At 44.8% G+C, this 15935-nt stretch overlaps 1 protein-coding gene across 2 annotated transcripts in view; it reads right to left on the bottom strand.

Annotated features, from left to right (window-relative positions):
• Positions 1 to 15935, bottom strand: part of LOC134870905 (caskin-2-like) — a 109407-nt gene that overhangs the window by 28302 nt on the left and 65170 nt on the right. For both annotated transcript variants that reach the window (XM_063893422.1, XM_063893421.1), the window contains 3 exons: positions 6255 to 6400; positions 4444 to 4539; positions 3336 to 3469 (listed from right to left, as the gene is read on the bottom strand). In XM_063893422.1, the coding sequence (XP_063749492.1) occupies positions 3336 to 3469; positions 4444 to 4539; positions 6255 to 6400 (376 nt within the window). The remainder of the gene's footprint in view (positions 1 to 3335; positions 3470 to 4443; positions 4540 to 6254; positions 6401 to 15935) is intronic.

The following is a 15935-nucleotide window of genomic DNA, read 5'->3' as shown; positions in this document are numbered from 1 at the left end:
TATGTCTTTAACTATTAAAAAATATTACCAGTTCATCATTACTAGTTTATCTAGAAAAGTTACTGTCAAACTCATAATACAAAATGTTTGCACTATTCTCGTGAATATTTCACTTTTTAAAATAAAAATCGATGTCCATTTTAAAAACAACTTTATTTTAACTACTCCTTTTTTTGAAATATTACAAATATTTAGGCAAATTTTTACCAAAGAAGTAAAATAAATGGTATAACTTATTTTCTAAAAAGAAATATAATACAGAAAGAATGACAAAAAAGAAAGTGCGACCCTATGAGGAATGCGTCCTGCCATCCTAAATGTCATGGCTCATTCTTTGTAGAATATTTTAAAATGTGTTAACAGGGCACCGCTAAAACCGTCCAAAATAAAACTCTGTAGGCACTGATTTCTTTGCCTTCCTTTGGCTGATTTATTCACATCTTCCATACAATTAAAGCCAGAGGCCCAGTCCCACCCGTCCTGGTATCCTAGCTGATCATCTGATTGATCACACTAAATCCAAACTATTCTCGGAATATTTAATTTACTGCAAATTCATAAATCAAAATAACATATAAAAACCTAAATTATTATATAGAACATTTAAATTGGTAATCAAAACAAAAAATGGCTCCAACACTAAAAGTATTTTTAAATTATTGTAGTCAGGTAGGAAAAAGGGACATAAAGCCTTAAGTGAACTCAGAGAAGCCAGCCCGTCTTCTTTCCACCACGGCACGTGTTCTGAAGCACTGAGCAGTCTCAGAGCTGATCTCTGTCCTGCCCATCACATACCTGCAAACTCAGAAGGGCTGAAAAAGGTGACAAACTAAACTGTTGTAGGGGGGTCTGGGGGCAACCCCCCCCCCAGCCAAATTTAGCTATTTTAACATGTAAATTAAGCATTCTGGTGTACTCCCATAAGAAAATAAAGGGAAAAGACAACCTTTTCTTATGGTAACAATGGCACATTTATTGACCCGTAAACTGGTCAGTTAAAAACATTTTGAATGGGAAAAGCATTCAGGACAGGTAAACAGTAAATCCCATTGGCCAAATTTGGCAACATATCAACGTAATATTATTTTCATTTTTTCATCCTTTTGGCCTGGACAAGCCTTTCAAGGGCCCGTTTTCGCTGCTTGGCAATGTGCCTCTTTCGGGCCACACTATCGTTCTCCACCACCTCTGCCCTATTACTAGCAGCACTGGTAGATGGCTGGCAGCCAAACTCAACCCTCCTTTCTCTGATTACAAGCTGATTTTCCTGTCGTTGGGCTTTGTCCCTCGTTCCAGCTGCACTAATGTTAAAACACAACCTCCTATCTACCTCCCCAAACTTCACATCATCCCTTCTGAACATTTCCACCCCAGTCTGGTTCCTGGTCTGCAAAGTGTATTTAACAGTCTGCACAGCACTGAGGGTGGAGATCTTCATTGACGTTGATCAATGATGGTCCCCATGACACTGAAGGAAGACTCAACCAGGGTACCATGGAAAATTGAGAGGGCAGCCTTGACTGCCTGACACAGTGCAGGGTACTTCCCTGTATTGAAGACGACGGCCCACCACTTGACAACATCCTCTCCATGCTGAAAACTGGGAAGCGCCTGGTCAACATTGAAACGCAGAATTTCTTGGTCTGTCAGCATCTGGTGGCAGCAGGTGACCCATCATATGTATGAGCTTCCTCAAATATATTCTCTTCATAGCTTTGACCAAAACGACCTGTACTCTCGCTTTGTACACAAACTCTACACACGGTCGCCAGCGTTTGTAGATTTTGTTCGTAACTCCAAACTGTTCGTAGCTACTAAAAAGTTGATGAATGCGAAACCGAAATAATTGATCCGAACGGATCAATGATGATCCGTTGCACCACTACTAGCTACTCACTAAACCACACACGGATGTGTATTTGTTCATTACGTGTTCGTTTTCATCCCTCTCATATCTGACCACAATGACATAGCCACCAGTAATATCAGATAACAGGACGGATGCTGTGGAGATCAGCCTTCACAAACGTATTCTTTTCGCATTGAAGGAGGTGACGTAGAACTGGTCTAGCTAGGCTAACTTTAACACAATTCACTGAGGTTAGCTAGCAACCTAACAAGCTGATAAGCTGAAGCATGTTAATACACTTTATTTGGCTAAAATAATTTGACTTCAGCAACGTTAAAATGATACAGCATACAATGTTTTTGCCAGATTAGCTGCAACTAGACCTACCTCAAAACTTGTATCTGTAACGTATCCCAAAAATTGTCCAGAAGAACCACTCGCTGACGACTGAGCACTCCACTCCAAGAGGGACCGATGGGTAAAAAAACGCGCTGTGGTTTATCTTGCTTATGATTGGTCGGTGGTCGTGGAACGCGAGTCATTTGAACAAAGATTTTATTTATTGTGAAGATAGCAAACTTGTTTCTTGCTCATTATACAGTCCGTTATACAGTCTATGGTTGGTTGGTTGGTCGGTCAGCCCCCCCCCCCTCCTAAAAAAAAAACTCTTCGGATCTACACGATTCACGTTAATGACATATTTTGAGTTGAAAACGGCGAATTTCGCCGAAAGGTGACTAGTTTGCAGGTATGCATCAGCAGAGATTTACATAAACTGCAGTGATGCACATGAAGTACAACACATGTATTCAATGATACATTATACGATAAATGATTAAAAACAGAGACCTTGTTCTTGTTTTGTACTAAATTAACAACAAAGAATGACTGAATGTTAGGTACAGCTCTGCAGCCTCAAGTCACCTGTAGAAGTATGTGCTGAAGAGACGTTAATCCCTTGGTGGGATATTACAGCCACACTCTGCTGAGAAAACTAGTTGGCTAATTTTTTACATTTCTGTTTGTGTAGAAGGGTTGCTTTTTCTCCTCCATGTTTATTTAACTCTGCCGTACGGCAGCCTGGGAGAGGAGGACAGAGAGGGGACTGCACAGGAAATCTGATCATCTCTGAGAGTCAAGGTGGTAGGAGACGTAGACGTAGAAATACAAATTGTTGTAGTAGTAGAACTAGAGTGGTTATAGTAGTTATTTTAGTTGCACCAATATAAAATATAGATACAGCAGCAGTACTAGTAGTGGTGCTTTAAGCATTAGCAGTAGTGGCTGTAGCACTGATAATATTAGCACTGACTGCCCTAGAAGTGTTGATAGTGGCAGCAGTGACAGAATAGCTTCAGTGGGAGTACTTGTAGTGAAATTTGATTAATAATTAGAGGCTCTAACCCTAGAAACAGTGATTACAAAAAAAGTTAACAAGCATTTGTGGCAGGATGGAGAAACAGACATCTCTTGGCTGTGAGCTCACCTGATGATGTCTTTGTGTCCATTCCTGGCTGCTAGGTGGAGGGGGGTGGTGTTGGGAGAGTCCAGACTCTCCTGCCCTGCCCCCCCTTCTAACAGCGCTGCAACCATGTTACTGCTCAACAGCAACTGAGCCACCTGAGCAGAAATCAAAGATACCAAGGTGAAGATGAACCGTGAGCAGTGAGGACAGAGGAGAGGCAGAAATAGGGCAAGAACTACAGCTTTAGTCATATTTTAATAAATACGCAAAGCCATGGTAGCTGAGGTGCTGTGGTAAAGGTATGGAATATATCTGGTGGCTATAGAGTGTAGCTAAAGCGGATTATCCACTAGTCAGAAGCTGTCTAAAGAACACACTCTGCTGTGTTTCCTCAGAGAGGTGACCATGCTTTTATGGGTTTTTGTTGTTCAGATAAAGCTTTTAGTTTTTTTGGTTTCAGTGGTGAGGTGAGGTACATCTCTCTCCTCCCATCTCATTTCCTTTCAGACTGGCTATAATACCAGCCCCTTCTGAACAACAAAAGCTCAGCTGCTGCCTGTATCTGTCCTCACATTCCTCAGGTAGGTTCAGTGATGTTAACATGGTACAAGTGATGCAGTATAGCGTGATATGAGCTCAGCAAACAGAGTGATGTAAGGTAAATATATATTTTCATTTGTTGTTTCATAGTTTTTCAATACTTGGAAACCAATGCAGGCTTTTCCCTTTACTCACTACAGGTGTAGAGCAACAGGAAATGGGGAAAAAGGGATGAGACCCAGGCTGCAGACTGACACTGTTTCTCTGACATGAGGATGTGAATGTCCAGAAGTCTAAAAGATAAATCTGCACGCTCCTTTATCTGAGGAGAGAGCACGTCCTCTCAATGTGCAACCTCTCCCCATGAGTGTTTCCTCCTGAAACAGTTAATGCACGCACACACACACACACACACACACACACACACACACACACACACACACACACACACACACACACACACACACACACACACACACACACACACACACACACACACACACACACACACACACACACACACACACACACACACACACACACACACACACACACACACACACACACACACACACACACACACACACACCTTCAGTCTCCCAAACTCGCAGGCCAGATCCAGCGGAGACTTCTTGGCCTTGTTCAGCAGGCAGGGGTTGGACTGGTGCTGCAGCAGCATCTCAGACTGACAGGAGGAGAGAGTGACGTTAGTGCATTCAGTGTGTGTCAGAACACTCTGTTTAGTATGGTCTATTGCAGGGGTGGCAGGGTGCGGCTCCTCAGTTCATATCGAATTTTAATTGTGTGGTGTTTTTTTGCACATATGTATCAAGTTCACAAAGGGTTAACAACACACAAGTTCCAGGCCAATCATTACACAGAGTTTTCAACACAGAAGTGCTTTAGCCATTCAGAATGCAGATCCTGCAGTACCGGAGGCGGGCTTTACTGCTCTCGCGATGTGACAGTGAAGAGAGAGATCTGCTTCTGAACGGTGAAAATAAAACTCAGATAAAACCGTAATAACTCAATATAAAGTTGTCAAATCAAAACGGTAACACTTTGCAGCTGTAGATGTGTGTGAGAGGGCCTGCTCAGGGAAAGCTGGCCACCGACACAGGACTCCCGAGTTGCTGAATCGCGGTAACGAAATAAATAAGAGAGAAAGTGCAATTCTGTCAGCAGAGCTTCTGTCAGTCACAGGGTAAAAGTTGATAATTAATTTAAATACACTTCATTTATTTGTATATAATAACTGTCATGAAGCAGTATTTGAACCAACCAACAATGAATGCCAACTTAGTTCAAAGAAGCAACATGCAGTAATATAAAAGTAGTTTTCACATTATTAAGTGAGAGTGTGTGTGAGACAGTGCACACAATATTAATTGCTGACAATAACTGGCCGCTGGTCTTAATACTGATTTCTGTCAAGATCATGGTGTGTGTTACAAGAAATCTGGCTGAGCAGAGGTATGTGTGTCTGTCTGTGTGACGGAGTGTGTGTCTATTGGAGGGTGTGTCTTTGAGTTTGAGTTTGGCGAGTGGTGAGTGTGTGTGTGTCTGTGTCAATTATTGTACATTTTTAGATTTTCATTTCCTATGTGTGAGAGATAGAGAGGGGCACAGAGGGAGAGAATGAGGGAGAACACCAGTGGCGTAGCTAGGCCTATTTTAGGTGAACTTCAGCCCACCCAAAATGTCTAGAGCCAACCAAAATGAACATTTTGAAATTGAAAAGAAAAAAATGTATTTTTTATTTCTCATATTAGTGTTGAGAGTTGTGCCCCCTCCCCTTAACAAGACCAAACAGTTCTATTAGATGTAGCCTCTTAATGTTGCTCTCAAATTGCACGAGATGCATGCAATTCACTTTAAATGTTTTTAAAAATCTGCCCGGGGGAGCCTGCCCCCGGACCCCCTAGAGGATGTGAAGTCCATCCCACCCAAACTTGAAAAGATAGCTATGCCACTGGAGCACACAGAATGGGTGAGAGCAAAAGAGAGGGCAAGAGAGAAGTGGGGGGACATACTGTACATCCAGGTGTGTGTGTATGATGTGGCTCTCTGCAGTAAAACAGTCAAATAATTGGCCATTCGTCTCTGACTGGTTGGCCACCCCTGGTCTATTGTGCTTGATGGTGTTGCACTGAAGAGGCCAAGTCTCTATGTGGATTATGACAGGTTCATGATATGAGTGTGCTCATTAATTAATTCCAGGAGCAAAAGATGAACCTGGATAACCTGCAGCATGGCTTTAAAGGTGTCATTGCTATTGTTGGTGGACAATCCAGGCTTGGACACAAAGGGGGTAGATTTCATGGGGAGGACTGGGAACCTGGGGTGCCCACGTGTGTGTGTGTGTGTGTGTGTGTGTGTGTATTGTATGTGCATACTCACCACTTCATAGTGTCCATACTGAGCAGAGAGGTGTAACGGCATCTGTCCATCATGGGAGGGGGAGTTGATTGAAGCTCCGGCTCTCAGCAACAACAGGACAGAGTCAGCTTTCCCCTGCCACGCGGCGTAGTGCAGGGGACGCATGCCTGCAGGACACACACACTTAGTGTATAAAATACACATTGAACAAAAATATAAATGCAACACTTGTTTTTGCTCCCATTTTCCATGAGCTGAAATCAAAGATCTAAGACCTTTTCTATGAACTCAAAAGGCCTTTCTCTCGAAAATATTGCTCACAAATGTTTCTCAATCAGATTCAGAATCAGAATCATAATTTTTTTTATTGCAAAGTAGGGTAACACATACAGTGCGAAGAATTTGTCTTGGTATTTTTGGTGCAAACATAAACACACAGTGGGGAGAACAAGTATTTGATACACTGCCGATTTTGCAGGTTTTCCAACTAACAAAGCATGTAGAGGTCTGTAATTTTTATCATAGGTACACTTTAACTGTGAGAGACGGAATCTAAAACAAAAATCCAGAAAATCACATTGTATGATTTTTAAATAGTTAATTTGCATTTTATTGCATGACATAAGTATTTGATACATCAGAAAAACAGAACTTAATATTTGGTACAGAAACCTTTGTTTGCAATAACAGAGATCAGACGTTTCCTGTAGTTCTTGACCAGGTTTGCACACACTGCAGCAGGGATTTTGGCCCACTCCTTCATACAGATCTTCTCCAGACCCTTCTGGTTTCGGGGCTGTCACTGGGCAATACGGACTTTCAGCTCCCTCCAAAGATTTTCTATGGGTTCAGGTCTGGAGACTGGCAAGGCCACTCCAGGACCTTGAGATGCTTCTTACGGAGCCACTCCTTAGTTGCCCTGGTTGTGTGTTTCGGGTCGTTGTCATGCTGGAAGACCCAGCCACGACCCATCTTCAATGCTCTTACTGAGGGAAGGTTGGCCAAGATCTCGCGATACATGGCCCCATCCATCCTCCCCTCAATACGCTGCCGTCGTCCTGTCGCCTTTGCAGAAAAGCATCCCCAAAGAATGATGTTTCCACCTCCATGCTTCACGGTTGGGATGGTGTTCTTGGGGTTGTACTCATCCTTGTTCTTCCTCCAAACACGGCGAGTGGAGTTTACACCAAAAAGCTATATTTTTGTCTCATCAGACCACATGACCTTCTCCCATTCCTCCTCTGGATCATCCAGATAGTCATTGGCAAACTTCAGACGGGCCAGGACATGCGCTGGCTTGAGCAGGGGGACCCTGCGTGCGCTGCAGGATTTTAATCCATGACGGCGTAGTGTGTTACTCATGGTTTTCTTTGAGACTGTGGTCCCAGCTCTCTTCAGGTCATTGACCAGGTCCTGCCGTGTAGTTCTGGGCTGATCCCTCACCTTCCTCATGATCATTGATGCCCCACGAGGTGAGATCTTGCATGGAGCCCCAGACTGAGGGAGATTGACCGTCATCTTGAACTTCTTCCATTTTCTAATAACTGCGCCAACAGTTGTTGCCTTCTCACCAAGCTGCTTGCCTATTGTCCTGTAGCCCAGCCCAGCCTTGAGCAGGTCTACAATTTTATCCCTGATGTCCTTACACAGCTCTCTGGTGTTGGCCATTGTGGAGAGGTTGGAGTCTGTTAGATTGAGTGTGTGGACAGGTCTCTTTTATACAGGTAACAAGTTCAAACAGGTGCAGTTAATACAAGTCATGAGTGGAAAACAGGTCTGTGAGAGCCGGAATTCTTACTGGTTGGTAGGTGATCAAATACTTATGTCATGCAATAAAATGCAAATTAATTATTTAAAAATCATACAATGTGATTTTCTGGATTTTTATTTTAGATTCCGTCTCTCACAGTTAAAGTGTACCTATGATTACAGACCTCTACATGCTTTGTTAGTGGGAAAACCTGCAAAATTGGCAGTGTATCAAATACTTGTTCTCCCCACTGTACATAAAAATAAAACGAAAATGAAAACACTGAAGAAATATATGTATTTTAAGAAAACTATAATAACATAAAAAATATAGCAATATTTACATCAAATATGGTTGAAATATATATATATATATATATATATATATATATATATATATAAATAAAGACGATATATTTTACATTGTGTTCATTAATGTAATGCATCATGTTGGTGGGGTGGAGGGATGGTGGGGGTGGACTCCATGATGGAGGAGGTGAGGATGGACTCCATGATGGAGGAGTAGAAGTTCACCATCATCGTCTTTGGCAGGTTGAATTTCTTCAGCTGCTTCAGGAAGAACATCCTCTGCTGGGCTTTTTGGGGGAGGGAGCTGAGGTTCTGCTCCCACTTGAGGTCCTGGCTGAGGATGGAGCCCAGGAAGCGAACTCCACAGCAGTGACTGGGGAGTCACACAGAGGGATGGGGCGGGTGGAGCTGCGTTCTTCCTGGAGTCCACAACCATCTCCCCTGTCTTGAGAGCGTTGACCTCCAGGTTGTTGTCACTGCACCAGGTGACCAGATGGTCGATCTCCCACCTGTAGGCAGACTTGTCCCGTCCAGAGATGAGTCCGATGAGGGTGGTGTCGTCAGCGGACTTCAGGAGCTTGACAGACTGGTGACAGGAGGTGAGCTGTTGGTGTACAGGGAGAAAAGCAGAGGGGAACCAGTGCTGATGGTCCGGGGGTCGGAGAGGCATGCGGCTTCCTGTCAGACAGGAAGTCTGTGATCCACCTGGAGGTGGAGTCGGGCACGTGCAGCTGAGAGAGCTGGTCATTTATGTGATCTGTGGTTTTTTAACTCTGCTCACCCCTGATTTTAAAGAACCTCTGTAGCCTTTTTAAGCAGAGCCCTAGTCTCTTTTTAAAACCTAGGTGGCATTGTGTGCAACTATTCTAGCATTATTTTAATTTTAGTTCATTTCTAACCTCGCCACAGACGGATTTTCAGGCGTTGTCGGCAGGATCAGGTGCCTGAGCAGAGTTGAAACCAAGGTTTTCAGTTTTTGCTTTTATCCCTGGTTTTATTGTATTTTATCTGGGGTTTTTGTTTTAGTTTAAAAATGATGATGCCTGTTTTCCCTTGTGCACCATGGGTTCCAAAGTTTGGGGGTCCAGAGTCAGACCTTAAGTATGGGGACTGGAAAGAACAGGTACAAGGGCTTGTACAGTATGCTGGTGAGACAGAACTACAAAAAGTGGATGTTTTAATGGGGGCGTTGACAGGAGTAGCTAAGAGGCAAATCAATATGTTGACCGAGGAAGAACGTAACGTAACACAACTGCTAGAATCTTTGCAGCCCTAGATGGCATTTACCAAGTGCGGGCCCCAGTGTCGGTGGTTAGAGCATAGTTTTAAGGGTGCTGGCAGAAACCAGATGAACCTTTTCAATCCTATGTTCTCAGGTTGAGGGACCTACATTGCAGGCTGCTGCAGCACGACCCAGACAGAGCCCCCATCATTGAGCACCTTAAAGACCAGTTCCTGCTCGGCCTGGAGGAGGGATCTTTAACACAAACACTGAGAAGATATACCCGTCAACACCCTGATGTGACCTTTGATGCCCTGCAACGGGACGCCCTACTGCTCGAGGAGGAGGGATGCAGACCCAAATGGTCAGATGTAACATGTAGAGCTGTGGAAGGGGCAAATAACGTTAATTCTCACCCACAGAAGGCAGACTGGAAGGCAGAGCTTAAACAACAGATCATGACCGAACTGAAGGACCAGCTTAAAGACTGGACCAAGGAAATCATCCCAGAGCTCAGACCAAGGAGCCCACCAAGGCGAACCAGTTATGTCCCACAGCAAGAGCCAGACCGGCGACGGGAGCCACCTGCACCCTCCAACCTGTGGTCAGCTGACGGTAAGCCCATTTGCAGACGCTGCCACCAAGAAGGCCACGTCGCTCTCTTTTGCAGGGACAGTAGCCAGCCAGGAGCACCTTTAAACTGATGTGCCTTGCCCTTGTGGCTCAAGCGGTAGGGTTAGGTCAGGAAGAAGCAGTAAGTGGGCCAAGTGAAAAATTAATTGGGCAATGCCCACATGTTGAAGTTGAGATGAGCAGAGTTAGAATGACTGGTTAGCAAGACACAGGGTCACATACCACATTGATACAGCACAGTGTGTTTATCCAGTACTTTCCAGAGCATGTCATTAAAGAACTGCCTGCTCATGATAAAACTTAAAGCTGCCAATGGTCTCCGTATCCCCTGTGTGGGATATGTGACTATGGACTTTGATTTTGAGGGCCACAAGGTTGACCAGAGGGAGGGTTTATTGTTAATGATGAGTCTTCATCTAACCCCCTAATCATAGGCATGAAGCAAGCCTGCTGGGATGCCGTCTTCCATAAGCACAATGGTCCAGTGTCTTTCTCCTGTCAGAACCCTAAGTCTCAGAATGCCTGGAAGACCGCTTTTGCTGTGTGCCGCAGGACCGAAGTGACCTCAGAGGATGGTTTCCTGGGTCATGTCTGGCCAGTCGTCGAAGAGTCATCATACCAGCCAGGAGTGAAGTGGTAGTCTGGGGAAGTGCCAAAGCTGGAGTGCAAGGGCGTGACTACTACGGGATTGTGGAGGCACTAAAGGAACCTGGGTCCATCTCCGCAGCTAGAACCATAGCTGTGGTACGACAAGGCCGACTCCCCATACGCATTTGTAACTTGCATGATTTCCCTGTATCCATAGGCTGTTACCAGAAGCTAGGAAAGCTGTTCCAGGTGAATGAGGCGACATCCATGGGGCACGTGACATCAGTCTGATGCCTGGTACGGATGGTGTAGTGGAGGTGGGGTTGGTGGACGTCTGTGATGGGCTGGAGAAGGAACAGGAATTTGAAGCATTGAAACTGGCTGATCGGCCCGACCTGTCTCCAGATGAACAAGGTCAGTTAACAGCTCTGTTGCAGAAGTGGGAGAAAGTTTTCTCCACCCATGATGAGGACTTTGGAAAGACTGGTGCGGTCAAGCACTGCATCCCCACAGGAGACGCTACCCCCACAAGAGAACGGTTCAGACCATTACCACTCATGTTGTACCAAAACATGAGAACTCTGTTAGCAGGTATGTTGCAAAATGGCATAATTACTGAAAGTTCCAGCCCCTGGGCAGCCCCCATTGTTATGGTGAGAAAAAAAGATAGCAGCTGGCGGTTCTGTGACGATTTCAGAAAGCTGAACTCTGTGACTCACAAGGAAGCATCTTCTTCCTAGAATCAAGGAGAGACTCACCTCCATGACCCAGTCTAAGTGGTTCTCCACCTTGGATCTCGCCAGTGGCTACTGGCAAGTAGAGGTGGACCCAAAGGACCGTGAGAAAACTGCCTTTACAACCCCCTTGGGTCTATTTGAGTTTCAGCGGATGACCTTTGGCCTCTGTAATGCCCCAGCAACGTTTCAGCGTCTAATGCAACAGTGCCTCAGTGGCCAAATCAGACTCCCTGCTCGTCTACTTGGATGACATTATTGTTTATTCCCCTGACTTTGCCACGCACCTCAAACACCTGGAGAGGGTGTTTGAATGCCTATGGGGACATGGCCTGAAACCTCAGCCGGACAAGTGCAAACTCTTTCGGCAACAAGTGAAATTGCTAAGGCACGTAGTTAACAAACAAGGAGTTATGCCAGACCCCGAAAAAGTATCTGCTGTTGCTGATTGGCTTGTCCCCACCACAGCCAAAGAACTTAAGGCGTTTTTAGGACTGGCTAGGTATTACAGGCATTTTGTCTCCGAGTTTTCTAAGGTTGCACGCCCACTAAACTCGATCGTGGTTGGCATACCAAATGACAAGCGCCTTGGATCCCGCTTTGTTAGTTGGTCAACAGAGGCTCAAACGGCCTTTGACGCCTTTAAAAAGAACACTAACCGAGGCCCCAGTTCTAGCCTATGCTGATTATTCCAAGCAGTTTGTTCTGTATACAGATGCCAGTCACCAAGGGTTGGGAGCAGTATTGGCTCAGGTCAATAGGTAAGAAGCGGGTGATTGCTTATTCTAGTCAGAGCTTGCAACCAACAGAGCGTAATGATGCTAATTATAGCTCCTTTAAATTGAAACTCCTCCTGAAATGGGCAATTACAGAAAAGTTGAAAGATTACCTGACCGGAACTGATTTTCTCGTATACAAGGACAATAACCCTGTTGCTCATTTACAGTCTGCAAAGTTGGGTGCTGGGGAGCAGCGCTGGGGAGCAGCGCTGGGCAGCGCAGCTCACATCTTTCAACTTGGAGGTCAAGTACCGTCCTTGGAGGGAGAACACAAATGCGGATGCGTTCTCCCGGTTCCCTATAGCTTGCCCACCACCAGAGCAGCCGTCAACCAGCACTGCGGGTGAGATCATGTTGGCAGCAGTGAGCCAGGAAGAAGAACACCCATGAGCAAATATTCCAGATTATGTGCCCAAGTCATAAGCGTCAAGAGGTGTGGCTGCGACATCTTGAAGCCACTGCACATGCCGGAGTGGAGAGGACATTGTTCTTCCTTGAGACGCCGCTTGTTTTGGGTCGACATGGAGAAAGAGTTGAAGGGTTTCCAGTCTGGGTGTGTTCTTTGAAGCCTCCAGAAGGACATGTTAGAACCCAGGGCCCCTTTAAACCCTGTTGTTGTCACTTACCCTTTAGAGCAGACCTGGGCATCTAACGGCCCGCGGGCCACATCCGGCCCTTTCGGCGTCCCTGTCCAGCCCGCGTGAGGTCAATCAGAACATGAATGAAAAAATATTTATGCCGTTCATGCTATACAAGTGTGTTGCTTTTATTTTGAAAAACATGTTTTTCTTATTTATGTTTGGACGCACGTGCGTATTATACGTCCATGACGTGCGTGTGTGAATAGAGACAAGTGATGCTGGCCAGCTAGCCCTCAAAATGTTAGCTCACACCAAAAAAAGAAAAGTTGACACCGAATGCCTCGTTTTCAACAAGACATGGACTGCTAAATATTATTTACAGAGGTCAAGGGTAAAGCGGTGTGCTTAGTTTGTGGTACACAGATCGCTGTGTTAAAGGATTACAATTTGAATCGCCACTATGTGACCAAACACGAGGAGAGATACAAGAAGTTGTCTGATGAAGAACGCTCAAGGGAGTCGGATGCTTTGCTAGCTAAACTGCAAAACCAACAAGAACTTTTTACAAAACTTTGCACACCCAAAGATGCGGCTGTCAGGACAAGTTTTGTCACATCCCACAAAATCGCCAGAGAAAGTAAGCCGTTTTCTTAAGGAGAGTTCATTAATGAGTGTTTGGTGGACTCTGCAGCACTAACATGCCTGGAGAAAAAGGGCGCATTTGGGGGCGTGCCCCTCTCCCGACGCACTGTAACGAGGAGGGTTGAGGACATCCCGGGAAATCTGGAGCTTCAGCTGAAGAACAGAGCGGTCAACTTTGACTATTTTTCTCTGGCTTTGGATGAGAGCTGCAATGTACGTGACACTGCCCAGCTACTCGCTTCTTACGTGGGATAACTGCAGACTTCAAAATCACGGCGGAGCTGGCAGCCATGCAGTCAATGAAAGGAACAACAACTGGGAATGATTTGTTCACGGAGGCATGTTTGGACAAATTGGGACTCAAATGGGCAGTGGCGGTTCTGCATGGAATTACACCCCGGGCAAAATCCCCTCTGACATTTTCGCATTGTATTATACATCAGGAGGTGTGTGTAAGTCAGTGTTAAAAATGAACCATGTTGTTGATGTTGTAACTAAAATTGTTAACTTCATCAGGGCAAGAACATTGAATCACAGACAGTTTGTTGCACTTTTGGAGGAAAATGAGACTGAACATCGTAACATAAGCTACCACACAGCTGTCAGGAGGCTCAGCCTGGGAAAAGTGCTGAAAAATGACTGGGACCTGAGAGAGGAGATTCAAGAGTTCTGTGTGTGACATCTCACAGCTTTCAGATGCAGACTGGATGGTAGACCTTGGTTTTGCTGTTGATGTGACATCACTAATGAATGAACTAAATCTCAAACTGCAATGCAAGGGCCTTTTTGTGCATGAAATGTACAGCGCAGTGAAGGTTTTCATGAGAAAGTTGCAGCTTCTCTCAAGCCAAATGAAGGACAACATTCTCACCCACTTGCCAACACTGAGGGAAGCCGCACCATCAGCTGATCACCTCCACAGGTACTCATCCATGTTAGAAGCACTGCATGGTGAGTTTTCAAGGCGATTTCAAGACTTCAAAACAGTTGAGACTGACATGCACTTGGTTTCTTCTCCCTTCACCTGCAGTGTGGATAATGCACCCAAGTGATGTTCAGATGGAACTCATTGAGCTGCAGTGTGACAAACTTCTGGCAGAGCACTTTAAGTCAGTCTCACTGCTGGATTTTTACTCTTCTCTCAAAGAGGGGAACTTTCCACACCTGAGGAGGCATGCTCAGAAGATTGTAGTCCTCTTTGGATCTACCTACACATGTGAACAGACATTCTCAGTGATGAACTCCAACACCCAGATACAGATCCTCTATCACTGATGAACACCTCTCAGCTGTCCTTCGCATATCCACCTCAGACATTCAGCCAGATTTCAATGCACTTTTTCAAGCCCAAGCCAGACTGGATTTCTCTCACTGAACAGTAAAATGAACTAAAACAAATTAAAAGCATGTATTGCTTTTTGTATAGTTGATCAATTGCATATCTTTAACATACTGCAAAACACATTTTCAGTGTTTGTGAAGATTAGTTAAAAATAAAATGATGTTTTTACTGTTTATTACTTCTATAGGAGTATTTTCCTATTTGACCTACACCACAATTCCATATATTTGTATAAATATTTACAGAATATCCTTATTCTTCTGATAACCAGTAGCAGCTAATAAAAATATATAATTTACTGCTTTCACAATGGGAGAAAATGAATATTGACCAGAATTAAGTTCAAGTTATCATTGGTTCGGCCCTCCAACACAGTTCAGGTTTCTCATGTGGCCCCTTGTAAAAATTGCCCACCCCTGCTTTAGAGGTAGTAGCCCTTGATTTCCTTTCCGTCAATAGGCCGAGTGACCCTTACCAAAATATTCTGGTCATGACAGACATGTTTACACGCTACTCTTGGGCTGTACCCACTAATGATCAGACAGCTGAAACTACAGTATATGCTATTTGGTCCCACATTATTCAGACTTTTTGTTGCCATTCTCGTTTTCATTCTGACCAAGGTCCAAGTTTCAAATGTGACCTTATGAAACAGCTCTGTGATTTGTACGGGGTCGCTAAAAGCAGGACTACCCCATACCATCCTGCAGGTAATGGACGGGTAGAGCGTATGATTCAGACACTCCTTAACATGCTTCGTACCCTGGAGGCTGAAAAACAGAGTAGGTGGCCAGAGTATTTACCAGAGCTGTTGCAAGCCTACAAAAACACAACACATAGTGCCACAGGGTTTTCCCCTTCCTACCCGATGTTCGGCCGGCACCACAGACTCCCCGTAGATGTTGGGTTAGGTGTCATCCAGGAGAAACCACAGAGTGGGTTGGTAGGCTGGGTACACGACCATCATCAGAAACTAATGTATGTTTACGACGTAGCCCACAATAGGATGAGTAAAGCTGCTGAACATTCGAAACGTCGCTATGACAAAAAAGCAAATGCTACCCCCTTACTTACAGGTGAGCGAGTTTGGGTCCGGAACAGTAATAGAGAAGGCCAGGGTAAG

The sequence above is a fragment of the Eleginops maclovinus genome, chromosome 10 (genome assembly GCF_036324505.1).
Source record: "Eleginops maclovinus isolate JMC-PN-2008 ecotype Puerto Natales chromosome 10, JC_Emac_rtc_rv5, whole genome shotgun sequence".
Taxonomy (NCBI): Eukaryota; Metazoa; Chordata; class Actinopteri; order Perciformes; family Eleginopidae; genus Eleginops; species Eleginops maclovinus.
Note: the sequence above shows the minus strand (reverse complement) of the source record. Positions and strands in the feature narration are given on the sequence as shown.